At 40.1% G+C, this 25,423-nt stretch overlaps 1 protein-coding gene across 3 annotated transcripts in view; it reads right to left on the reverse strand.

Annotated features, from left to right (window-relative positions):
• Positions 1 to 25,423, reverse strand: part of spryd3 (SPRY domain containing 3) — a 56,134-nt gene that overhangs the window by 20,724 nt on the left and 9,987 nt on the right. For all 3 annotated transcript variants that reach the window (XM_023392999.2, XM_087170080.1, XM_087170081.1), the window contains exon 7: positions 7,493 to 7,642. In XM_023392999.2, coding sequence (XP_023248767.1) covers positions 7,493 to 7,642 — 150 coding nt within the window. The remainder of the gene's footprint in view (positions 1 to 7,492; positions 7,643 to 25,423) is intronic.

The raw sequence follows: 25,423 nt of genomic DNA on the forward strand, positions 1-25,423 counted from the left end.
GCAGCAACCTAGGTCCAATAGTGATTGAGAGACTAGAGCTGAGGTTCATGTCCCCATCCCAAAAAGTCACTTGCTTCAGAGGTAGTACTGTCCAATGACCTAGGAACTATTAAGGGTCATACTGCTGAACCAGTCAAAAACACACACTGCTACAGGATCACAGAATTCAGACTGCAAAGAAACAGTTGTTACTAATATCAGTATTATGACCTGGTAGAGGGAGCTCATTGAATGTAAGAAAAGACTTTCTCAAAAGAAGATTAACAGTCTATGTCCATGCGAGGAACTCCGTTCTCTGAGCTAAATACCAGTTCCAGCGTTAGAGCTACACTGATAAAATCTGCCAGGCCAATATATCAGCCAGTATTAGCTCATCGTAGATATATCGGTGTACATGTCAGCTGCCCCCCTGCACTTTTCAAACTCTTTAAGTAACAAGAAATTGCCATAGAGAAGTGCCAACATTTCTCTGAGGCAAATTATAAAACACTAGTGAGGACAAATTAAAATTTTGACCTGACAAATGATGCTGGATGAAATTCAGGGGATCACCAAAGTTAGTGCAAATGATCATATTGGCAACATGAATGTCTGCACCAAACTTCATTGCAATCCATCCAATAATTGTTTAAATATTTCAACCAAAATCAAACATCTCTACTCGCTGGTGGTGCTAGAGAAAAAGTTCAGGGATCCCCACAATCATTTGAATTAAGTGTCTGGGCACCATGAATATCTATACTGAATTTCATAACAATCCTTCAGATAGTGTTGAGATTATTTCAGTCTCTGGACCCACGACCTTGCATCGCTACAGCCACACTAGCTAAATATCGTGTCTTTCTGCCACTTTCAACCTCCCTTTCCACCTTTGCACTATATTTAATCATCACTTACACCATAATAAACTATGAATGTCATGATAACTTTGGTGGTGGTATCTCGTGCAAAAATTACATCTGAAACCACATGGTCATTCTAAATCCATTATCAATCCAATTGACATAATCTACAATTTTTAGGCCATTATGTACTTCTTGACATTGAGTTCCTGTGGCTGATAGTTCCTGGGATTATTATCATATTGAGTCAGGCTGCAACAAACAAATATTTCATTTATCAATCAATCTATGTTCCCCAAATATTTTCTCAATTAATTGCTTAATCGTGTTGTATCTGAAATGTCAGAAAATAGTGAAATATGCCTGTTATAATTTTATAAGGGTGACATCTTTAAATGTCTTACTTTGTCCAACCAACAGTCAAGAGAAGCTGAACATTTTATTAGTTGGCATTTTTGCTTCAAAAATTCAGACTAAAAGTTTATTAATCACTATTATAAAAATAGTTGCATTTATTTTCTAGCAACTGACTGAATGAATCAAATAACTGACTCATTGTTGCAGCTCTATTCTAAAGTTATACCAAGTAGGACCTTGTACATTGTTGTTGTGCTGTGTGTTCTGTAGCTTCCAGATCAGAGGCCTTGGCACAGTGACTGCTCTTTTGTTTTACACTAAATTGACCCTGTTAGAATAAACATGTTCACAGGAGCAGCACTGAAAAATGGTTAGTAGGTCTGCTGCATCACAGGAGGAAGAGGAAGAAAGCTGTTCCCAGGACCCGGTCCTGGGGCATACGAGGACAGAGGAAACACTGCCATTCCAGTCTCCTGAGCAATTTTATTTCTTGTTTGTGTGTAAGAGTACATACTGTTAGTTTGTGTGTGTTGCTTTATGACTGTGTTTATGTGTATCAACAGAACAGAATGAGCCAATACACTCATCAGAGAAAGAAGGTCAAGGGTGAACTAAGAACCATCTGTTTCATTCAGATACTGACTGCCACTGAACTACATATCAGTCCCTTCATTCCTCCTTCACAAAGATGACATCTATCCATCCATCTTTCCATTTTCCACCCTACTCCTCTACCTGCTTCTTCACTTCCCTACCCTCCCTCAGGGTTATGATCTTTTTCTTTTTTGTAGGATTTTAGGGTTTGTTTTTCAGGACATGAGGGTTTTCCTGCTTTTTTCCTGTGTTTTTCATATTCTGAATAGCTTCCCTTGATTTTTCTACCTCCCAACTTTCTATCTTGTACTAAAACCCCCTCCCACCTCCCCAACCCCTCCATCCCACCCCCACACACATACACACAAAGACGCACTTACTTCCATCTAACCCCTACACTCTTCCACCTCATAACTAAGGTTAGATCTCTCTTTGTCCCACTGCTTAGCAACCGGTGTGTGTACCGGATGAAAAACAACTGTGCTACCAAGCGTATGCATGCTGTACATTCATGAAGACCCTTATCTTCAGAGGAATGAGAGGGAAAGCGAGAGGTCACGACAGGTCTAGGAACTGCAGTGGGGTCAAAACAGATCTGAGATTACAAAGATACAAAACAACACATTTACCTTACATAGAAAGCATTCAAACTTATCACATAACCTAAATTCCTGCAACTTCCCTGTTGGACAGGAAACTGGCAACAGTAGCTTGGGGGATTCAACAATTTACTTCCACCTTTTTTTTTTTAAGAGGCTAATTTCATTTTAACATCTTGAACCTCAACATTGTATTTATTTGACATCTTTCGAAGCATTAGGATTTTGAACAGAATTAATTAAAGCAGTGAAATTAGACAATGAATGTTCATGTAAAGAAGACTCAGAGTCTGCTACAACGCTAGCAACTCTTCCGACCATCTTTTAGAAAATTAGAATTAGAAAATGAAAGCATGTTAGCATGCTATCACTTTCTAATTAGTTGTACACACAAAGTGTAGCCGAGGCTGATGAGAGTCATTATTTTGCGGTGTATCTAGAAGGTAAATCAAGGTACTGGATAAATACGAATGTGACCTGCTGATGGCACTAAAGGAAGAGTCCAAGGATCACTGAAATCATTACATTTCATCCTGAGGGGTGAATGTCCATGAAAACCAAATAGAGAGCTGAAGTCATGGTGTCTCGTCCATGCTAGCCTCTGTTCCTCTAGCTCCTGTAACTCACTGCAACCTCTAATTCAGCATTTCTTTACTTTCAATATTTTAAGATATTAGCTCCACTTCAGCACTGATACAAAACATTAAACAATGATTAAACCATGATCAAACAGTGATTAATGGCAGTGCAGACACTTGATTTCATCCATATCCATAAAGCTCACCATTGCTTTGTTCATTCATTTTTTCATCTTTCTAGCTGTAATCTCTGCTCTCTAAAAACCTTGACAAAGATCAGTTCTCTCTGTCCTGCTGTTATTACAGACATATCTGCACGAGCTGCAACCCCTCGACTCACTCATGGACTCACCTGCTCTGTCAGGCTTCTGGGAAATAGTGTTCATTAAGGGCAGCTAAAAAACATATATATTGAATAAGTAACAATATTAGATGGTTTTTCAAAAAGCTGCCACCCTCTTCTAGACTTATGATGTGAGCTACATAACATACTGTTGAGAAAGGCTCTGTTCCGAGGCTGGATTTTTAGGTGTTAGCGTAGTTACATGTACGCATAGTTACAATTGCCAGTTGGATTTTGAAGGAGGTTTTCTTACTGAAACAGAACTTGGAAATTCCAGTTTTACTTTGGATCTCGATTTCACCCATCCAAATTTCAGCCAATCAATCCAACGGCTGTTCAGATATTTCAGTGATACATTCCTGCACAGTCGGCCCCAGTGGTGGGCCGACCATTCTTAAGACCCTCACCTCTAGCGTGGCTAAAAACAAACACACAGAGACCTAAATAAAAATGTGTTGCTTTTCTTAAGAAGTTGACTGTCTACTGCAAATGTTAAGATGGTAGGAGAGTTGGCATGAGGGAAGAAAGAGATTTGCAAAGTAAGGAAAATTGAGTACAAAGTTGAGCCTGCAGTCTGGAACCACAATAAACAGAAAGAGAGAGACAGAGAGAGAGACAGGAATAAGCTGGCAGTCTGCAGGGTATTAATGAGTGGATTTGTGTTTATATTCAGGCCTGCTTTCGTACCATGGGATGCTACGTGAAAAAGACCAGCATGCAAACTTGTGACTGCTGTTGAGTAAACAGTCATTATCCAAGCCCTTCAATTTGCTGCTTTATCACCTCTCCTGGACTTAAGCTTAATATCTTTATAATGAAACCCAGATGCAGAGAGAAATGTAGTGGAGCAAAAAGAAAGGACAGGGGAACTCTGAGGAGGTAATGGGACTGGAGTTATCACCACTCAGTTTCTTTCTCACCCATGGGAGCAATGTCTGTGTGTGTTTAACTGAGAGAATGTGTGTGCACATGTTCTCTTGTTTGTTTGGATCCATTAGATACTAGTCATTTTGTCTCTATAACCACAGAATAGAATTCAGTAAATAGATGTATATTTGGAGTATAATGTGATTTAAAGGCTTTAAAGTCAAATTGAATTTAAAATGTTTTTTTTACCTTAAGAACATTAAGGTGTTTGTTTTGATTTGTGTACTTGTGTGTAAATGTATTTACAAAAAAATAGACATTCAAGTTTTATTATTTTTCTGCAGAGACAGCCCTTCCTGTTCAGTCCATTCCTGTTCTTCAGGGGGGGTTTGGTACCAACTCACCACCATGGTACTGCTGGTGATTTGTACAATATCTGTGTGGACGGGCACTAATTGTATTATAGCGTACATCTGAAGTATTTTGCATAAGACTATGAAAACATCCTTATACAGCATCTTTACATAACTGTTCTTTACATACGATATATGAACATGACATAAAAGTAAACTATAGGTGAGCTAAATGAGTATTATGTAATGTTATGTAATCATAAGTTATCATTTATATCCATGCTATCGAATATCAAGGAATGTGACTCTTAATTGTTAGTAGTTATTATTATATTCCTGTATGTTCATGTATTTTGTGGTATGTGTTGCTGTTTTCTTTCCAGCATAGGGGTATTTCCATAGGTCTGATATATGAGGTTGAGTGCTTCCAAAATCTGGCTATAAATCTGTCGTGTTACTATCAACTAAACGGATAGGGCAGCGGTTTCTTTATTCTGCTGAATGATGAGCCTACATCTACTACACTTCTCATCTACTATGGTGTTTTCTGTGTTTATTATTGATAATATTCATGCTATTTCCACAACACATCGTACCATTGTATTGTGTGTTGTATAAGTCAATTTCAAAACCACACAGGCAGTTCACCAGCAGCGGCACTCGCTGCTCTGTTACTGTTAATCTGTTCTGATTCACATCACGGGGTAACGTACAGAGCGCTGAGGGTACAGGTCTAGTTGCTGTGAGTTTTTTGTATAATGCCAAATGAACACAACACATGCGTGTTCAGGAGCTGCCAAAGACTCAGCAGGAGTTGAAATAACTTGTGGGAATCTGTGCTATTGCTATTAGCAAGCAAATACAAACTTAACAGCATGACAGTTCTTTCAAATGTTGAATGAAATCGAACCACAGAAATTGGTAGCATGTCTTCTAGCAACAATAGCTCCAAGATCTCAATTGCTGCCAAAGGGAAATGCCCTCCCTGAGGTCTGAAACTTAGAAACTGTTTCCACAAATATTTCCAAAAACTGTTTTATTCTCTTTTAAAAAATGCTGTCTGCGTTACAGACTTATTTGTTTTTGTCTCATCATAGACATCAACGAATTTGCAAAAGCCAACGACCCTAACAAGACCTTCCACAAAAAAATGATATTCAGTTTTTAATTATTTACATATTTTCTAAAATGACATAGCTTGAATAGAAACCTGTAAGTAGGGCGCACACACACTGTGTAAGTGTGTGCCACTCCTCTCTGTATGCATCTACAGCTCTCTTTGTCTTCATGTCGTTCAGTGACCTGTGCATCCCTCTGTTCCTGTTCTATATAAATTGCCTCAGAGACCTTGAAAGATGTTGTACAAGTTTCATCATTTATTTTTGTTATTAAAAGGAGCAACGTTTTTGACCCTGGAACAGACAGTGCTGGCAGCTCTCCATGGGCCTTGGCTTTGGCAGTTACTAATATTTCACATTCATAACTCTTTCGAGGCTAAACTTACAGGGTGTAAAAAACTCACAAATCATGAACCCCATACTGTCGAAGACATAGTTCCTGAATCAGAAGAATAATATTAGGTAAAATTGTAATACAAATAGGTTTTATGAGAGAATCAATCAATCAGACAAGTCATAAGTCCTGTCCTTATAAGCTTAGTAAGGAGGATTCATAACAGCCCTCATGTAACTGGTGCAAAATCCTAAATTATTGCTTATACTCCACATCCTTGCAGCTGCGTACTGAAATATTATCCCCTATTTTATTCACTCTTGGCATCTCTTGGTGTGTATCATTCTTAGTCAGTGCACAAACATCTACAGGTTTGTTTGTTTTACTCTTCAAAGCAGGTCTACATGCTAATAGTCACTTGCAGAGCTGCAGTGCTAATGCTGAAATGGGAACCGTATGTGCATTCTTTGGAAAAAGAAATGAGGGCTCAAATGAGAGGTGTTAAAATTTCTCTAATTGTATTTTCCTCTTGGAAGTGTTTCATGTACCCAAAGCAGGCCATTAGATCCAAAGAGAATGGCTAAGCTGCTGGATAATGGGAAAGAAAATAAAGCTTATGACAGTACTGCTGTTTACTACTAGTAGACTGTATTTCACACAGTCTGTGCCCACTTAAAGGGCTTTATTGGTGTAGCCACTCATCATATTTTCTTCATGCACTGTGATTTGTATGGGGGGAATCCTACCTTTAAATAGAGAGGAGCTGTCAGTTACCCCTCTGCTTATTCCCAATTCAGGTTTTCCATCATTAGTATGTTGTTAGCTCAACCACTTGTCGAACTATGGAGACCAGAAAGTAAACTGGAAGAATTAGCCAATGGGGGGCTTATTCATGCACCCCACATCCCTAGGGCTCATTGAGCTAGACTGCCTAACATATGACAGGGTGGAAAAATGGGGTAGGGGCCAAATGAAAAACTGGAATTACCGCCTTGCGGTTGCATGCCTCCGCCAAACCAGTCAAGTTGCAGGAAATATGGTCACAATCTCGCCTTCTGCTCTTGAGTTACCGTGTTGAATAATGGCCAGAGGTGTCTTTGCAGAACATTATGATGTCACAGTGACCATTTGGATATAAAATGTCATCACTTCATCATTTTATCATATTAGACATTTGTGTTTAATTGTGCCATAATGAATTCTTGACTTATGGCCAAAAACATGTTTTGTGAGGTCACAGTGACCTCGTGCTTTGACCTTCGACCACCACATTCTAATCAGTTCATCTTTGAGCTGAAGTTTGTACCAAATTTGAAGAAATTTGCTCAAGGTGTTAATGAGATATCGTGTTCACGAGAATGGGAAGGATGTAGGGACTGATGGACAGTCGGACAACCGGAAAACATAATGCCTCCAGCAACAGCTGTCGCTGGTGTGTAAGTGTAAACACTTACTTCTTACGTGTTGAATGTGTGTGCAAAGTAGTTTTTTTTCTTAGAGAGCTCACCCTTCTTGCCAGGCCCAGGGCAATATAGCACTTCTCCCCAGCATCAACGATCTCTACTTCATAGTAATGGCAGCGAGTGGTGAGTGGCTGACGGGCCTGGGCCAAACCCACGTCCATGATGCTCTTTCCTTTGCCAACGTACTCCAAGAGCTGAGAAAGGCAATAAACAGATGGAGAGAGAAAGAGGAATGGGGGTTAATATGTTCAGAAATAAACAATATAAAAAGGCACTAATTAAACAGAAATATGTTCAGACAGAGTTTTAGGTCATTCATCCCAAGCCAGATAATAATGACGATCAGATAATAATGTTGCTGGTTAAGCTTTCACAATACAACAATGTCCATGCTTCATCTTCCACATCATTTTCCACAAGCCATAAAGGCAATGAACAGCAAGTGACGAACAATCAAAACAAAACTCATTTGCTCAACTCACATTTTGGACATTTCGAACATTGAAATCGCTCTTCAAACACAACCTGCACATAAATTATACAATTTACTATATCAGGTGTTTTGCTGATTTTAAAAGCTTGTACTATTATTTATTAGTGAGTGTTTCTTCACGTGTCAAAAAAGGACCTGAGATTTGAGATCTGAAACCAAACCCCCTCATATCTTTCCAATGTGGAGATTGTGAATATATATTATTCAATATTGTTCAAGAGGTGAAGGACTTACACACGCAACTAGCTTTTGCAAGTGTGTCCAAAGTGAGAGGGCACCATGATAGATTGACGCCTCCAAACCTTCAATGAACCGCCCATGGGGACTATTCTACAAGTATGAACAACCACTCGAGACTGCACGTACATTACCCGATGATAATACAATTACTCTCAGGTCTATTTTGGTCTTAAGCATCTAAACAGGTGAAGATGGGTGGGTACAGGTGAGTAGGTGGGCAGCTAGGCAACCACAAAGCCTTTAGGCTGAGCAGTTTTTCCATGCAATGTGAGTGCATGTGTGTGAATGTGTGAGCATGTGCACAATGAGGAATACGCCCCCGGCTTGAAAGGCAAGGATGACAGACAAGGTGGGGGTGGACAAAATTACTTATGTATCAAGCCTTTGTGTGTGTGTGTGTGTGTGTGTGTGTGTGTGTGTAACACCACCTGGGTGTGCAACGTTTCACTAGCCAGCCACTTGAAGGACACACCTGGTGGGAACAGCTATTCAACATCTATGTCAAAAAAAAGTCAAGTATCTCAATTAAGTTATTACCATTTTACATTTTTGTTGTTCCCTGTTGCTTAGTGATCCATCAAACTGAAAATTACTCAGAAATGAGGCTGAAGTTTCAGTCTCTGAGCTTGATGATAGATTAAACTGGTTGCTGAGAGCTTCTGTAGCTCCCGTGTAGCTATATATTATACAATACATAAACTTTGGTAAATCAAAAGAGATCTGAAGCTCTAGTAAAAACAGGTCGGTGAGCCAATCAGAAGAGAGACTCTGAACCTCTCTTATGAAAGCTGACTGTTTTCTGTGTGATCAAATAAAAATATAGCAGATTTCAGGCAAACAATAAGAGAAACCAAATCCTGCAAGGTTGGATGGTGGGTCAAGGTGGGCGGGGCTTGGGGCATGACAGAGTGGTGACTGCTTCGTCGTGCCATCACTAAGTTACAGAAGTCCTGACGGCTCGTTTTGAGGCTCAGTTTTCTGAATACAGGCTGTGTGCATTTCTCTGTGGACGGAGCTCTTTGATACTTTCACAGTATTAATACAGTATTTAATATAACAAAAGATGATGTGAAAATCTTACTTTATATAATATGAGACCTTCAATACAGCAGTGTATCTATGCACTGTTAACAAGTATTAGCTTTTATCCACATTTAACAATTGTGATCACCTAAACTTTGGTTTAATATTGTATTTTCCAGGTTTTAACCTTCAAAAACATTAAGTAACGCACAGCAACATTTAAACCTAAATTTAATATGAGGTTGTTAGTGGAAATCAAAAATATTTCAAAGTTGCCCTGAAAACTCAACACCCCCAGTTTCTAGCAGGTGAGTTTTGTTGCACATTTTCACCATCTTCCTCTCCCCTCATTTCCTGTTTTCTCTCTACTGTGAACCACAAGAGAGGGCATGAAAAAAATGACAAAAACAACACCTTTCTGTGAGTTTGTTTGCAACATTTAGATATTGACTCATGCTGTCCTTCAGTTTCATCAACAAAACGCATTGTGTGTATCTTTGAGATCTATCAAATGTGTTGAACACACACACACACACACACACACACACACACACACACACACACACACACAACACACACACATATATATATTAATCTGTGAAAATTTCAACAGTAGTGAAAATGTTGGTAGACCTGGGCAGCAATAATTTAAAATTTGGGGTGTTAAGAGGTTGTGATTTAAAGAGCAATATCTTGTAACTGTAGATCATTAACAATAATGAAAGTTAGTGCCAACTTTCCTCTTAGTGTCATATTGTAAAGAATTGCTGTTGTTGTTATGCATTTTTACAATAAACTAATCTCTTCACCTTTCTGGAACCAAAACCAGATTTTTTTATAGTTTCTTTATGGCTCTCTGCTGATTAATTGTTCAGAGTAAGGGAGCTTTCAGCAGTCTGAAAGTCTCCACCGTCTTCGTTACAGACTGTCCTTTCATGTGTACTTTGTGTCTCCTTAACCTGCTGCACTTTCATGCCTGGACAGCTGCTTTTCTTTTGGGAGAGGAGGAAAGAGTTTTTCGTGTGATGAGCACTCAGTCACACCTTTTTTTTACTTCTTGCTGCTGAGTAATGGAAGGAGGAGAGAGACAAGAGGGCAGAAAAAGAGAGACGTAGCCTTGAGCAAAGCATGCCTCACTGAGATAGCTGACAATCTCTCTCTCTCTCTCTCTCTCCCTCGTTCTCTCTTGCTCTCTCTCTCCTGTAATTCTAAGTGGTGAGAATCGTGATGGTGGTGTGCAAGGCCATGTTTTGTTGAGCTGCTGCCTGGGAAACAGATGTAACGCCCAGAGAGTGGTCCTGCCAGCTTCCTGTCACACCTAATGGGGGAACTTAAAGAAAGGTGAAACTGAAATTAGAAGACCTCCTCTTTATTATGTGGTTCACACTTGTCAAACAAAATCTAACTTGATTAGACATCACATAACAGTTGTTGAGTACATTTAACTCAGCTACTTACTTTTGTTTTTACTTCATTTATATTTTTATTTTTATTCTTTTCATTACATTTTGTTTTATCTTGGGTTTGTTTCTTTGTGTTTTTCTTATTTCTCTTGAGATCAGTATAAAAGTGTATTTCTGTCGCCTTTTCTGTCATCTCCTGGACTTAGTCATTTCTTTTTCACTGCTATTTGTTCTCACAATAAATCTTTACAATTTGTGTGCTTAAAAACTAGAATACTGACATAGAAATGCGAACGGTACGGGCAAGATGTGCCACTTTAATTTGGAAAATATATGAGCTGGCCTTGTCCTTGGAACAGAGGCTGTGATTCCCTGCTCTAATTCATCTCTCACTTGGGTTGGATGCCCTCCAGTAGCTAAATCTGACTTGTCCATCAGTCACTGTTTTGTGCACAGGACAACCAAGATGAATATCCTAATGGACTGAAAACCACCTCGATAATGCCACAGCAGGCTACAGCCAATCTGTCACTGCTGCTTTTTAATGGGCTAGCAGCTAATAGGTGATGTGTGTACTGAATGCATCCAGTAGAGTTGAATGGTGTTACGGTTTACGGTGTATATTACTCTACCAAAACCGCTACACAACTCACCCACCTATTCATTAAAAGTTCAGATACTTCGAAACAGCATAATTGCTCACACATTCAAACTCAAATCAAAATGTAAATTCACAGCTAATGTCTCAAACACCATATTTGCTTATTAAGCAGTAAATTTTTAGATGTGAACTAATTTTTGTGTAATTTCCATCCAAAACAAAACACTCACTCATTACTAAGCTTGTTCAAACGTGTAATGCGTCGTATGATATCATAAGCACTTTCAGAGGGACTGACATTATTTAACTGGGCCAGAAAGTTCAAAGAGGCACTTAGCACCAAAACGATATGCAAAATCAAAACACAACCTGTAATTACTATAGCACTGACACAGTAAGTGAGGTGGAGTTCGGTGAACAAGTATTTACTGCTAGAAGACAAGATGATAATTGCCTGGATGCATGCAGCACGCCTCACAGCAACATTCCACCTGCAGCAACACTGTGTTTAAAATTCTGCAACACGGCAAGTGACTACCTTTGTGATCCGACAGTGATCACACCGACTATAACATTAAACACTACACAAACACAACAAGTTGTGTCACGAAACAACATCCGAAAGCAACAAACATAGTGTTGTTGAAATTACTGCAAATTTATTCAAAAAGAGAAACTGAAATATCACTTTGACAGGAGTATTCAGATCCTTTACTCGATTACAGCCTCAAGTTTCTTGGGTCTGACGCGACAATCTTTGCACATCTGGATTTGGGAATTTTCTGCCATTTTTCTCTGCAGAGCCTCTGGAGCTCTGTAAGGTTTGGGCGATCTTCAGATCTCTCCAGAGATGTTCATTGGGTCGAAATCAGAGCACTGGCTTGGTCACTTCACAGAATTGCCCTTAAGCTGCTCACTCTCTCGCGTTGTCTTGGTTGTGTGCTAAAGGTTGTTGTCCTGTTGTATGGTAAACCTTAAGCCCACTCTGTCCTGAGCACTCTGGACAAGGTCTTCATGAAGGATATCTCTGTGCTCCATTCAGCTTTCTCTCAACCTTGGCCAGTCTCCCTGTCCCAGTCGCTCAAAAACATCCCCACAGTATGATGCGGTGACGGCAATGCTTCACCACAGCAATGGTATTGGCGAGGTGAGGAGTGGTGCCTGGTTGCGACCACAATGCTTCATCGCAGCAATGGTATTGGCGAGGTGAGGAGTGGTGCCTGGTTGCGACCACGATGCTTCATCGCTGCAATGGTATTGGCGAGGTGAGGAGTGGTGCCTGGTTGGGACCACGATGCTTCATCGCTGCAATGGTATTGGCGAGGTGAGGAGTGGTGCCTGGTTGCGACCACGATGCTTCATCGCTGCAATGGTATTGGCGAGGTGAGGAGTGGTGCCTGGTTGCGACCACAATGTTTCATAGCTGCAATGGTATTGGCGAGGTGAGGAGTGGTACCTGGTTGCGACCACAATGCTTCATCGCAGCAATGGTATTGGCGAGGTGAGGAGTGGTGCCTGGTTGCGACCACAATGTTTCATAGTTGCAATGGTATTGGCGAGGTGAGGAGTGGTGCCTGGTTGCGACCACAATGCTTCATAGTTGCAATGGTATTGGCGAGGTGAGGAGTGGTGCCTGGTTGCGACCACAATGCTTCATAGTTGCAATGGTATTGGCGAGGTGAGGAGTGGTGCCTGGTTTCCTCCAGACATGAGGCTAAGAACTGAGGCCAAACAGTTCAATCTTGGGTTTCATCGGACAGTTTCTCACAGTCAGAGTCCATTTTTCCAAAATCGAATCGGCTTTCATGTGTCTGCCACTGAGGTGAAGCTTCCGTCTGGCCACTCTGCCGTGAGGTTCAGATTGGTGGAGTGCTGCGGTGATGGTTGTCCGTCTGGAAGTTTCTCCTTTCCACACAGGTTCACTGGAGCTAAGCCAGGTCACCTCTCTTACAAAGGCCCTTCTCACCAAATTGTGAAAAACAGTGAAGGGCTCTGAATACTTTTTAAATGCACTGTACGTACTCACTTTTCAGATTAATTTAATCAATCATCCCTGTGAGATTTCTGTTGAAACCTGTGAGAACCAAGAACCCACATTGTTGCCCTTCACTGACACCTCATCACTCACTGGCCATGTGGAGCTTTTCATCACCTTTTAATACACTCCATTTATTATCACCATTACCACTGCTGGGAAGATGTTGCCCAAATTAACTTGTGGCTCTAATGCCAGCAAGTATTGCCACCGGCACTGATTTATTTGGACAAAGTCGTAAAAATTTACAGTTTCACGGGAACACTGCAGAAAAACACAGTGTTACTCTTGGGTAAGAGCTAAACAGAACCAGAGAGAGGATGCCATGAAAAGATGAAAAGACATGTATCTAGAGAATAACAAATTCATTGCACTTGCCAAAATATTGTTGTATCTTAGTGCTGGTTGAAACAAATGCAATATTCAGGAGGATGAGAAAGGTCTTTCATAATAATATGTACTAACCCTTGAAAGAAGCTTCCATCTGAGCCAAAGTCACAATGAATGGATTCACCAAAAAGGTCTCAGAAATACAGACTTACTAACATGAAGGTGCAGGTAAAATTTCCACTCAAAATCTGTGAGTATTTAACAGGTTTACTGAGGCAGCAGCTTATGATGTAGTTGGTTCCTGGGACTGCCCTCAAGGCACATGTGAAGTATACAAGTGAAGACAAGGTCATTAAGCACAGTTCAGTGGTGGAATCTGCCAAATATCACAAAGTTCAGAAAAATGTAGGCTAGCGTGTATCACTAACAAATGTGTTGAATGCATTTCCTTCCTCATAAAACATCTGCAAAGCCAAGTAATTTAAATGGGAGCTATTATGCTCATTTCCAGCTATATATTTTTATTCCGGGACTCCACTAGAGCAGCTTTGCATGAGTCATAGTTTAAAAAAATCCTAATTTATCTCATACTGCCTGTTATACAGCCCGAGTTCAGCCTCTGACTGAAACACGCAATATAAGCTCCAAGTTCTTTAAACCCCACCACTCCTCCCTAGAAGCCCACTTTCTTCTGATTGGCCTACTTCTGGAAGCCTGCTGAGGGGCAACACCCAGTGTCATTCTGCATATGAGCACCACCTCATCCTCTTACCGGTGTAGAGGTTCTGAAAGCAAACTGTAAAACTATTAAGTGGCATTACATAAATGATTGGAAATGGTAACTTCTCAAATCCATCTGTACATGTCCAAGCCTGAATCTGATCCGTAACATGAGAGTGGACAGAACGAAAATCAGCAGCAACAAAGATGGAGCAGGACGTCTCTGTTCGGTAAATATTGCACCCATTACCTGCTTATTGCGTAACATGACAATGGATTTACTCTATTACAATTCGTAAATGTATATTTTATTTTTTTTATTTTTTTAATTCATCATTGCTTAGTCATTTTCCCTGCCTTTGCTGGCACATTGCTGCATATCTTGGTGAGTTATCTCAAATGTGTGGAAAACAGGTGGAAATAAAATGATAAAAAAAAATGTTTTGACATGTTTTACATTTGTATAATCCATTATTGATCAATCTTTGCATTTGTATGTTTCCTCAGTAAATATGCACATTTGCACTAAACAGTATGAGCACATGTATGAGCTACATGACGTGTGAAATGTCTACTGTATCTGTATTGAATGCAAACTGTACTGAAATTGAGTTGTTACAACATGCACAAAAAGACTATTTTAAGTTAAAGGAAGCAGCGTAGCTGCTATATGAGCCACCCAGAGTCATGACTGTCTCGAAACTGATGTGAATAGTTAAAAAAAAAACTAAAAATAGTTTATGGGACTGTGGTGACTCAGGATGGTTAGCTGACTCTGGTTGTCTTGTAGTGAATCTAGAGCTCGCATCTATGAGAGGGAGAGACTGAAAGAAGACTGCACACTGATCTGAGCTATCAGTTGCATTTGTTGTAAAGATATTATTTCTGGCTACGAGGCATTGACATTGATATTTACCTGATGTAACTGAAGCATTGAGAATAAAATCGAATTAAATGAATCAATTCTGGTCATAAGTGGAACAGTTTGAAAAAAAATTGGACTGTATATCGCTTCAACTACATGTGTTTTTTGTGTGTATAGAACAGCAGCTCCATAGTTACCAGAGGTCAAAAACTCCACAGTGAACCTTTAAGTCAAGAAATTCAAATGCTTAATTGAGTTCAGGATAATCTCAGGTTTGAATAACATACAACACTCACTCCAGCTGCGGAATGAGCCAAACGCAAATTATACTGTCCACTCCCAGATACTCATGAGCATCCGCCTGATTCCCCACGAGGTTCAATGTACAATGTCTATGTGCAGCCCAAAATGTATGTCCCCGCAGACTGTACATGTGTGAACACGGCTGCTTATGTAAACACCCAATGTAATATAAACAGAACTATGTGGGTGTCCACTGTTCACGTCAGTTTTGGAGGATACAGTATGTGACCCTTCCTATGTGTGAAAAGTGTAACATAAAACCAATGGATATACAAAATCCATATTTTGATAAATACATTATGTAGACAACTGGAGGAATTATGTTTGAGGAAATTATCAGACAAAATATATACTCAGGTGAGAGTGTTTATTTCCTCAAACATATTCAGAAAAGGTGACAACATGAAAATCAACACTAAGCCACGAATGAAAGTAAACGTAAAAGTGGATGTTATTTAACAATTTCATCATGACACACTATCACATACAATGATAAAACCAGAATAAAAGACCAAAGAACAAAAGATGAACAACAAAGAAAAAATATACATTTAACTGTTTTCTTCTTATATGTAGTTCCCTTGCAGCCATAATATCATTAATCTCCTCTCTTCCTGACAACGCAGTATTAACAACATAACTACTTACATCAAAAGCTTTGTATCCCCCCTTCAAGACACACACACACACACACACACACACACACACACACACACACACACACTCTGTACAAATCTCAAGGGTAATGAAGCTTACAACCAGAGCTGAAAAAAAAAAAAAAAAAAATAATATATATATATATATATATCAGGGAATCTCAAGAAAAGCTATTGTGAAAACTGAGCAATATAAAGAGTGTAGTCATTTTGTGAACACATGGAAAAGGAATCTCAGAAAACAAGAAAGGATGAAGCTGAGCCAATGAAGGAGAAATGACGAGAACAATACAGAGGTGGATAAAAGGAGAGCAGTGTCATCTTCTGGTGACAAACGCCAACAACCAGATGCAGATAAAGCACGGATTTTAAAATTGAATTAAACGTCCGGGTTAAGGGGTTACACCCTTCGAACGGCTTAGTGCATGGACACTGAAGTTACGCTGTACACCATGGCCGACACGCGCCTTCTCAAAAATGTTAGTAGATGTCCGGGCTACGGCAGCATCAAAAACACATGTGGGGACAACTACAACTGTGATAGTTCAGCTTGGGCTGCTTGTGTTTCTGAAGTTTCTGAAGCCAGTGAGAGTGATTACAATGTTGAGAGTGAATACAATGTTAAGGAAGTTGATCAAAGACTCGCAGTGGTCGTCTTCTCCTCAATAAAACGCATCTAGGAAAGCCATTACACTGCAGAACTTCTGCCATTCTCCACAGATGTTTTTTTTTTTCTTTCAGCTTCTCTCTTGGGTTTTGTTGCTCTACCTCACCAAGTTGTTCTGTTGGATTCAAGTCAGGTCATAGTTCACTTTTCTCTTCTTTACAAAGTTTTCATGATTATCATGTTGGAAAATTTCTCTCCTGCCAAAGAGAAATTTTTCTTTTCATTCAGTATTTGGGCACACAAACTTTTGTTGTATACTGCAATCAAAGCATGGTACTCCCTGGACAATGAACATGAACAATGCAAGCGTCTTGTGTTGCAGTGGTGACGTCAACGGGTGAAATCAGACAGTGATCTACAAATGAAAACCTAAGTCATAGTTATCTATGGCAGCACTCCCTTTCACCCCTTGGGTCAACTATAACGGACATTGTGAGTGACGCAGGTCCACTCTTCCACAGCCAGCCTCCACTCAGTCCGTCTACTTTCCTTGGATTAGGTTATTCCTAGTTTCCTCTTTTCTCACGCTGCTTAGGTCAGAGAACTGGAGCCAACCATGATGGTGCCACTGCTAGGCCTGAGAGGTTGCAACCACAACAACTTGATGGGAAAGTTGTGAACTTTCATCCAAGAGCAGTGTCATGTTGGGATTCATGACTATTGTTCCCAGAGGAAGGAAGGAAGCAGGCAACTTTAGAGGGGCGTTGGTACTACAGCTGGCTCTGGCAGCTGGAAAAGGTATGAGGATGACTGGTGTGGTTCAAGATCACATAAACTTGAAGCTGGAGCAGAAGACGAGATGTTCAGAGTGGATACTGCAATATGTGGCCAAGTTTTAAGAACTTTTGAACACGTCCACAGCTCAGAAAATGTGTCAGAGGGTAAGATACATACATCCTGAAGAGTTTTAATCTCCACATGGAGGGGAGTGGTGGAGAGAGGGGGAGGGAGTGAACGTGCGATATGTGCTGTGAGGAAGCGCCAGTGCACTTGGGAAAAGTGATTACTGCAGACTCAGGTGCTGTCCACTTACTTGTCGGCCCGCTCATCCGCAGCTGAGGGGATTAAGTTGGTGGGCATGGCGACTGCTGTGACAACAGGAGGCAGAGGATTGGAGGCTTGTGTTCATACTGAGCCGCACGTACGCAGTGGAAAGCCAGCCAAATTTCTCCTCTCAAGAAAAACAGCAGAGGAGGAGCATGGTGGCAAGCAAAGAAAAAAAAAAAAACATAATTCATGTGGATTATCAAACATGTTGTGTTTGTCTAAGACACCTTCCACTGAGGGTCATGACGAAGGTAGAGAACATAAATTCCTCAGTGTATGTGCGATGAAGTAATATTATAGAAGTCAAGAGGTCAGATTACTTTGAAAAGAACATTACATTTAGTGTTTTAAAAAATATCTTTCAAAACAAATACTTATTGATTAATCCTGTTTACTAATTAATAACTTTAACATAACTAAATTACTGGTAATATACCAGCATCAAAAATCCCTCTGAAACTTAACCTTTTAGTCTTGTGAGACTTTCGCTTCACCATAACTAACAACAGCAGCTGCATTTGTCCACTAAAGTGCCACAACTTTGTGAATTAACATTTCAGAATAGAATTTTTATGTTCCTGTAGCAGGCGAGGTCAAACTGTGGCAGTGAACCACACATGGCCCTATGTACAGGGCAATCTGCACAGAAAGCATTTTTTGAAGCGTTTTTGACATCAATTATTCGCCCATGTCACAGAACAGTTACAGTTTATTTGTTTGTGTTGTTTTTTCAACAATATCTCAATTAACCAACCAGGGTCCCTGTTCACAATAGGCATATTTCCATGAATAAAATCAATGAATCAATAAATAAAATGAATTCTGTTTTCTTCCTGTATTCTACTCACAGGGTCCACATAAAAAAACCTTTTTTTGTCTGGTATAACTCTGCCTCTTGAAGACAGTTTGTCCCTCTGGTGCCCCGGAGCTGTGTGGACACAATTGTGTAATTTTAAAGTCTTTCAAGTTGAGCTAAAGTTTTGCACTCTTAATAATAATTTGGCTCTTAATATAGGGAATAAAGAGGGCTTTCAAAACCAGTCCAGCAATCAAATTGGTGAAACTACCACACCACCACTTGCTGTGGATTTGCAATATGCAAAGTTTTTGCTTTTAATTTATTGTACTAAATGATAGCATTGGTCTGTGTGCTTATTATATGGATGCCTTTTTTAAGATAAATCTGTGCATCATTGTAGACAGAGTTAACAAAAAAATAATGATGGCCATTTTTTCAATATGTCCAGAAATTCATCTTGAAATGAGACATCTACTGAACTTGGCAGAACTATGAGCTTCCCAAATAAGAAAACATTTTTCTCTTCTCCGCTGTTGGAGGCATCACGGTACTACTGTTTTTAAAAAGGGAGGAGAGGAGATGATGTGAATGGTCATGACTGACTCATTCCAGCCTGTAACACACCCGTTGATAATGATAATGGATTCTTTTAATCCCACCTCATTTCCAAGTGTACTGCGCGCCCCACCACAAAAATACAGAAAGAGGGCTGTCACAACAGCAGCACACATGACTGCGCTTGGCGTTCTCTACTCTCATATACTAAAGCAGGGCTCTCTGTCTGAGTGACTGGCAATTTTACACATCTTCAAGTGTACTATTATTAGTGTTTTATTAATGCCTTTATGGTGCTTTCCTAAGTTTCACTTTCATGTTGTCATGGTAAGTAAGGTTTACTTGAACATCATCATCATGTATGTTTGAAATATTGTATTTATATAAAGAAGACTAGGTCAAACCTAGTATGTAGCTGGACTGCGCGTTGTGGAGCTGTTGTGGAACTGCTGTAAACAACCTACATCATCGCATTGTATTTGCATTCTGCCTAGTGTGAGCCGGTTTCAGCTCTTTATCTGTTTGCTTCTCCTCCTCTCTGTGCTCACATATACACTATTTTAATAAAACTGAATTCCAAATAAAGAATTTCTAATTTACATATTCTTTTTTTACATGTTAGCTGCTCTGCTAAAATCCTGATTTTTATAACCACAACGTCGTCTGACAAAATCACCGAATACATGAGTTAAAGACAAAGACTGTGCTGTGATTTTTTTATGTACTTTATATCACTCAGAGAGAAAGTTAGAAGCGACGGAATATCTTTCTTATTTTTGTCTCTCATAGCACACAGCCTCCATCAGGGTAACAAACTGCTGCCTCGTCTCTCTGCCACTCACTGAGCATCTACACATACATACATCTGGCTCGCAGGGCAGTACTGGCGACTGTCTAAGTAGCTATGGTTGTCCTGAAAGCCACTAGATTTGTCACTAGGTGCTTTTTTTGAAAAGCTAAATCTAGCAACAAACATGAAAAAGTTGGCAACAGTGCAGGCTGTAAACGCTCCCTAATAAAAAAAACGCTTGTACCAATTCATTTCGTAAGAGAAACAGCCAATGGAAAAACTTCAACACTCGGCCAATGCTGCAACTTAATGACTCAGTCACATGCCATTCAGCTGACCAATGGAGTAACTTGATCACACAACTCTATCACTCAGTCACTCAGTCAGAGACATTTGTGCTTAAAGGGCTGGCTCCTTCTGTTGGTGTCCAGCCCAAAATTGTTAACGTCTACGTGCTGTAAAAGAAGAAAGGGGAATGAGAGAGGAAGGTGTGCGTTTTTTGTTTTTTTTTGTCATTTTGAGGCTGTGATTGCATGCAGTGCTGCTAGTTTATCTATCTGACAAAATTTGAAGAACAGTATGTCATGTTTCTTACTGTTAAAACACTAGCAGCTATTTATTGTTAAATTAGGTATTTGGTTACTAAATAGAAGTAAGATTAACACTCAATGTACTTCAATCACACTGCAAAGAGATATTCCTTTATTTCATGTGGTATCGCTTTTTATGAGATTTAATAAGTTGAGTATTAAAAGTTTGTTTTCATTTTGCATAATGACAAATCTGCTTTCATCACAAATCTAGCTGCCAGTGAAACTTTTCATAGACAAAACACAGCAAACAAGGGCAAGGCTCTCTAACTTAAATCCACTCCATTTACTTCAGTTTTCCAGTCAAATAGAACCATGAGGGGAGAGTTTTCATTACCCAGAATAAATGGCCTTCATTTTGGTGAAAAAAAAAATCTGAAAGGAACAAGTGTGTAACAAAATAAAGAATGATCGAAATAAAAATTAAGGCTGCCAGAGTGAAAAACTGTGAAAAACAACTTACCAACTTCATCAGAGCAGCTTCAAGGATAACCAAGATGACAGATGCAAATGCAATAATTGATGACAATGAACTGGGAGCAGAGTTATAAAACAGATGAAAACATCTGTAGATAGAAAAGAGCAGGAGGGGGAATATTTGGCAAGGTAGGTATGATGATAGTGGGCAGAAATCTAGGATCAGATACCCACCTATCTAAACAGGAGTGGCCATCCCCCCCAACTGTAATGTAAACAGTTCACAAAGGGAACGACTTAGCTGCAGACAAGTCACTACCGTCACCATTGTACTCTGTGCATTCTGCGGCTTTGCACTTCTCAGTACTGCCTCATCAAAAGCATACCAGTCAGAAAAGTCATTTATCTTGCAGCAATCTTTTCCGTCACCCTGTTTTTTTCCCCCTCCTTTTAACAATCAGTAAGGACAGCTATCATCCGGAACAGTGATTATCCACACTTATCAAATAGCAACGTGTAAAAACTATTCCACTGTTTTGACCAAATGTTTGTGAGGTGCTACTGGTTGAAACAAACCGCAGAAGAGCCAGAGAGATGTAATTCATCTATGGCAACCGAACGATAGATCTGTAAGTCATCGGAAACCACCACGACTGGAAATGTCTAATGCAGGCTGCACGTGTGAGAAAAGGAGGAAAAATGTTTCCATGCCTCTTAAAATATACACCTCCCAGCTATGGGCTTGACAACTACAACCTTGTTGAAATACATAAGAGTTTTGTATAGATGGATGAAACAGGAGGAAAAAGGAAAAGAAAAGGGAGGACACAAGGATAGAGGAAAAGAAAATAAGTGTACGGAAACTAGGATAGAGGAGAAGAAGGAAGGATAAGGAAGAGGAGAGGGGGAGAGGAGGTGAGGAGAGGAATCAATGATGTAGAAAAAGAGATAAAAATAGAGGAGAAGAGAGGGGATGAGGAGTGATGGTAGGGGAGAAGAAACAAGGATGAAGAAGAGGATAGAAGGATTGAGGAGAGGAAACAAAAACGAGAGGAGGAGAGGAGAGGAGAGGAGAGGAGAGGAGAGGAGAGGAGAGGAGAGGAGAGGAGAAGTGAGGAGAAGTGAGGAGAAGTGAGGAGAAGTGAGGAGAGGAGAGGAGAGGAGAGGAGAGGAAAAGTGAGGAGAGGAGAGGAGAGGAGAGGAGAAGTGAGGGGAGGAGAGGAGAGGAGAAGTGAGGGGAGGAGAGGAGAGGAGAAGTGAGGGGAGGAGAAGTGAGGGGAGGAGAGGAGAGGGGAGGAGAGGAGAGGAGAGGAGAGGAGAGTGGTCAAAGACACTTGGAAAACTTGGTTAAAACCACTCAATGAAGTGAATTACAAGTCAAAACCAACACAGAGATTAAGTGAGACCACCTTGTGGCCAACATAATGTTCTGCTCTTAAAGTCTAATCTTACCTCATTCTAATCCTGCTCCTCAAACATCTCTAACCCTCAAAACAAACCTCTTCTTTCCCTTTACTTCTCCTCCTATATTTTCATTTCCTCTGCCACACTTTCCTTTTCTTTCGCTTGTTGCTCCTCAAACCAAACTTTCTCTGTCATTCCAGGAAGCAGCTACTGTTACCACTTTGTCCCACACCCTTCCCTGACTTCAGGGTGTACTTGTCGGAACTTGACAACCTTATCAGTTTGAGTATTATCACCCGCTTAAAACCCTCACAACGGTGACCACAACGTGCATCTGGAGGCTAATGGTTACTTACTCATGAGAGAAAACTAAAAAGAAAGGGAGAGAGGAGAAGTGAAGAAAAGAAAGAAATCACTGCTGGACTGTTGAGCTGACCACGCAGCCGAGCGCCCCAGCTGTGAAAACCTCCAACCACATGAGAAAGAGTAAAAGATTCCTTAGAGTCCCGTTACTCCACTTATTGAATTTTTACAACCTGGTGGACTGCCAGGCACTTGGCTCTAGCAACACGTTTCGTGCCATTGCCACTCCTTGGTCCAGAAAAACAGAAAAGAGAGACAGACAGAAAGACGGAGAGCAAGACTGCTGGTTGAATCATCCCTCTCACCCACAGCAATCTACTCTCTGAAAAGATGATGGCCTCGGTACTGTACGTGTGTGTGTGTGTGTGTGTCAGATGTTTGTGTGCAACTGCGGATAGACACGTTTATCACGCAACCACATACGGGACCCACACACAGCCTGGCCTTCATCTCACCCGGTGTCAATGAGAGACCTGCCTGTAGTCTTGTGGTTACTTTTAAAATTGAAGGAGGGGGCGATGAGAGCTCACACCTTAACACAGAACAAAGGTGTTACAGTTCACTAATGCAAAGTGATGGGAATACAGCATTCTGATATCTTTGATGACAAAGTTGTTGACAACAATGAACTCTATTCACGTGGCTGATGCCAACTCCTTGAATCACATTTTAGTCTGTGTCTGAGAAAACAGCCCTGAACCTGAACTCTACCCCACAAACCCGCCCACCAACGAGTCCAGATATCAGTCAGTAATAATCACTGTGTAACTCTTGTATTTGGCTTGAAGCAAAGATGGAAAATAAATGTTATGCTGTTTTACAAAGTGACTTATTAGCATTATCATTACTAATGTTTCTGTGTCGGTCAGTTGGTCCACCACTTGGTGGAAAAACATCTCAACTACTGGATGGATCAGGATGAAATTTATCACAGACATTCATGGTACTCGGAGTCTTTTACAATTTTATGTGGTGCAATTGCACACAGAGTGAATGGAAAGACACGATTAGACACAAATTTGCTTGGTGCAGCATGAAGTAACACAAGAACATGTCCGTGTGAGTCGAGTTGAAAATGTTTCAACTTCAGCGGGAAAAATGTGCAGCGAGAGACTGGAAGGAATTAACAGAACAAGCTGGAATCAATGGAAGGTTTTGAGTTCAGTGATAAGCTGATGTGAACACAACTCCACACACGTGGTCGGTATCTACGTTGTTCGCTAGCTACCGTACAGTTTCTACATTGGCTGTTTGGAGTGAATAAACACAAACAGTCCAGCGGTCAAATTTGTGAGTGACACGAGGCAAAAACTCACTTCACTTTGTGTCTGAACACACCTTCAGTCTTGTTTCAGTCTATCTAATATAATTGACATTTAACCAAAAAAAAAAAAGTATATCTAATGACATCAAACATATTTAGCTGAGTTGTGGTGGATTTATGCTTCTGGGTCAGGGAGTGGTGGTTTGTGGTATATAGGCAACATAGAAAATTGCCCTAGTGCAGTGGTAGATGCATCGTGAAGAGGAAAAATAAAATTACTTGGCACTCCTTTCGCACCCCCTTTCTTCAGTCATAAATCGGTCAAATCAGGACACAGATACAATATACGCACTGCTGCAATCAGCACAATCTCAATTTCACAGACAAAGAATAAAAAACACACTTCTTACAACGAGAGACCTTGCTTCATAATCATCATGCTAAGACATTTTTTTTCCAGTATCAAAAGCCCAGTGCTTTATGTGTCTACATCCATAGTTATAGTGCAATAGACATTGATAAAAGTTAAAAGTAAAACCTGTGCTTTTCCTGACAAGTGACAAGTAAAAGTACTTGATGTAAAAAAAATAAAAGAAAAACAATCAGGAAGAGGAACTGCTATTAGCTAATCTATGAATGAAGCTTTTTTTGTGTGTTTCCTGCTCTGAAACAAAGGCCACTACAATAGGAGCATAACAGACACCAATGCTGTTCACAAAACGAAGGCAAAACTTTCCAAGTAGCCTTACCTCACCTGCTGCATCTCCAGATCAAAAACTGCTCAGATCTGACACAACTGACAAACTACAAACCTGATCAGGCTTGCAGGAGGTAATTACAGTGAACAGAAAAATAAAAAACCCTGCAGAGTGCAATGCAATGCAATACATTAGTCCTGTAATACTGCCCTTATGAAACATATACTTTTTATTTGTTGTGAACTCTGAGCAAGAGAGGAGAAGAGATTTAACTCATGTTGTCATTTTAGAGGCTGTAGTCTGTGGTGCTGTTGAATTAATCATGTTGATGTTTCTACTTCTTTCCTCCGTATATGTAAATAAAGTGGACAAAATATTAGAAACACCTTTCACTATAATGAAGTCAAATATAACACTGCCACTATAAAAAAATGAGGCAACACATCGATGAAGTTGCAATTACAAACAAAACATTTTTTGAGGTTGTATTTACTGCAAGGCTGTTGTATTGTACTGTAACACATTATGCAGGTGTATCTTTTTCTCTGGTCAGTGTATTGAACCTGTTGTTCTTGAATTATCTTGCAGATGAGAAATCAAACTGTGAGAGAGATGTCACACTATCACTGTGAAAGCTGCATTAATCAATATTTTTTATATCAGGTCTCAGCTTTGCACCAACAGAGGCAGGAAGGGTTAGTGGCTGATAAAA

The sequence above is a fragment of the Seriola lalandi genome, unplaced genomic scaffold, assembly GCF_002814215.2.
Source record: "Seriola lalandi dorsalis isolate HSWRI2012SDOR001 ecotype SW California unplaced genomic scaffold, Sedor1 jcf7180002054927, whole genome shotgun sequence".
In the NCBI taxonomy this organism is placed as follows: Eukaryota; Metazoa; Chordata; class Actinopteri; order Carangiformes; family Carangidae; genus Seriola; species Seriola lalandi.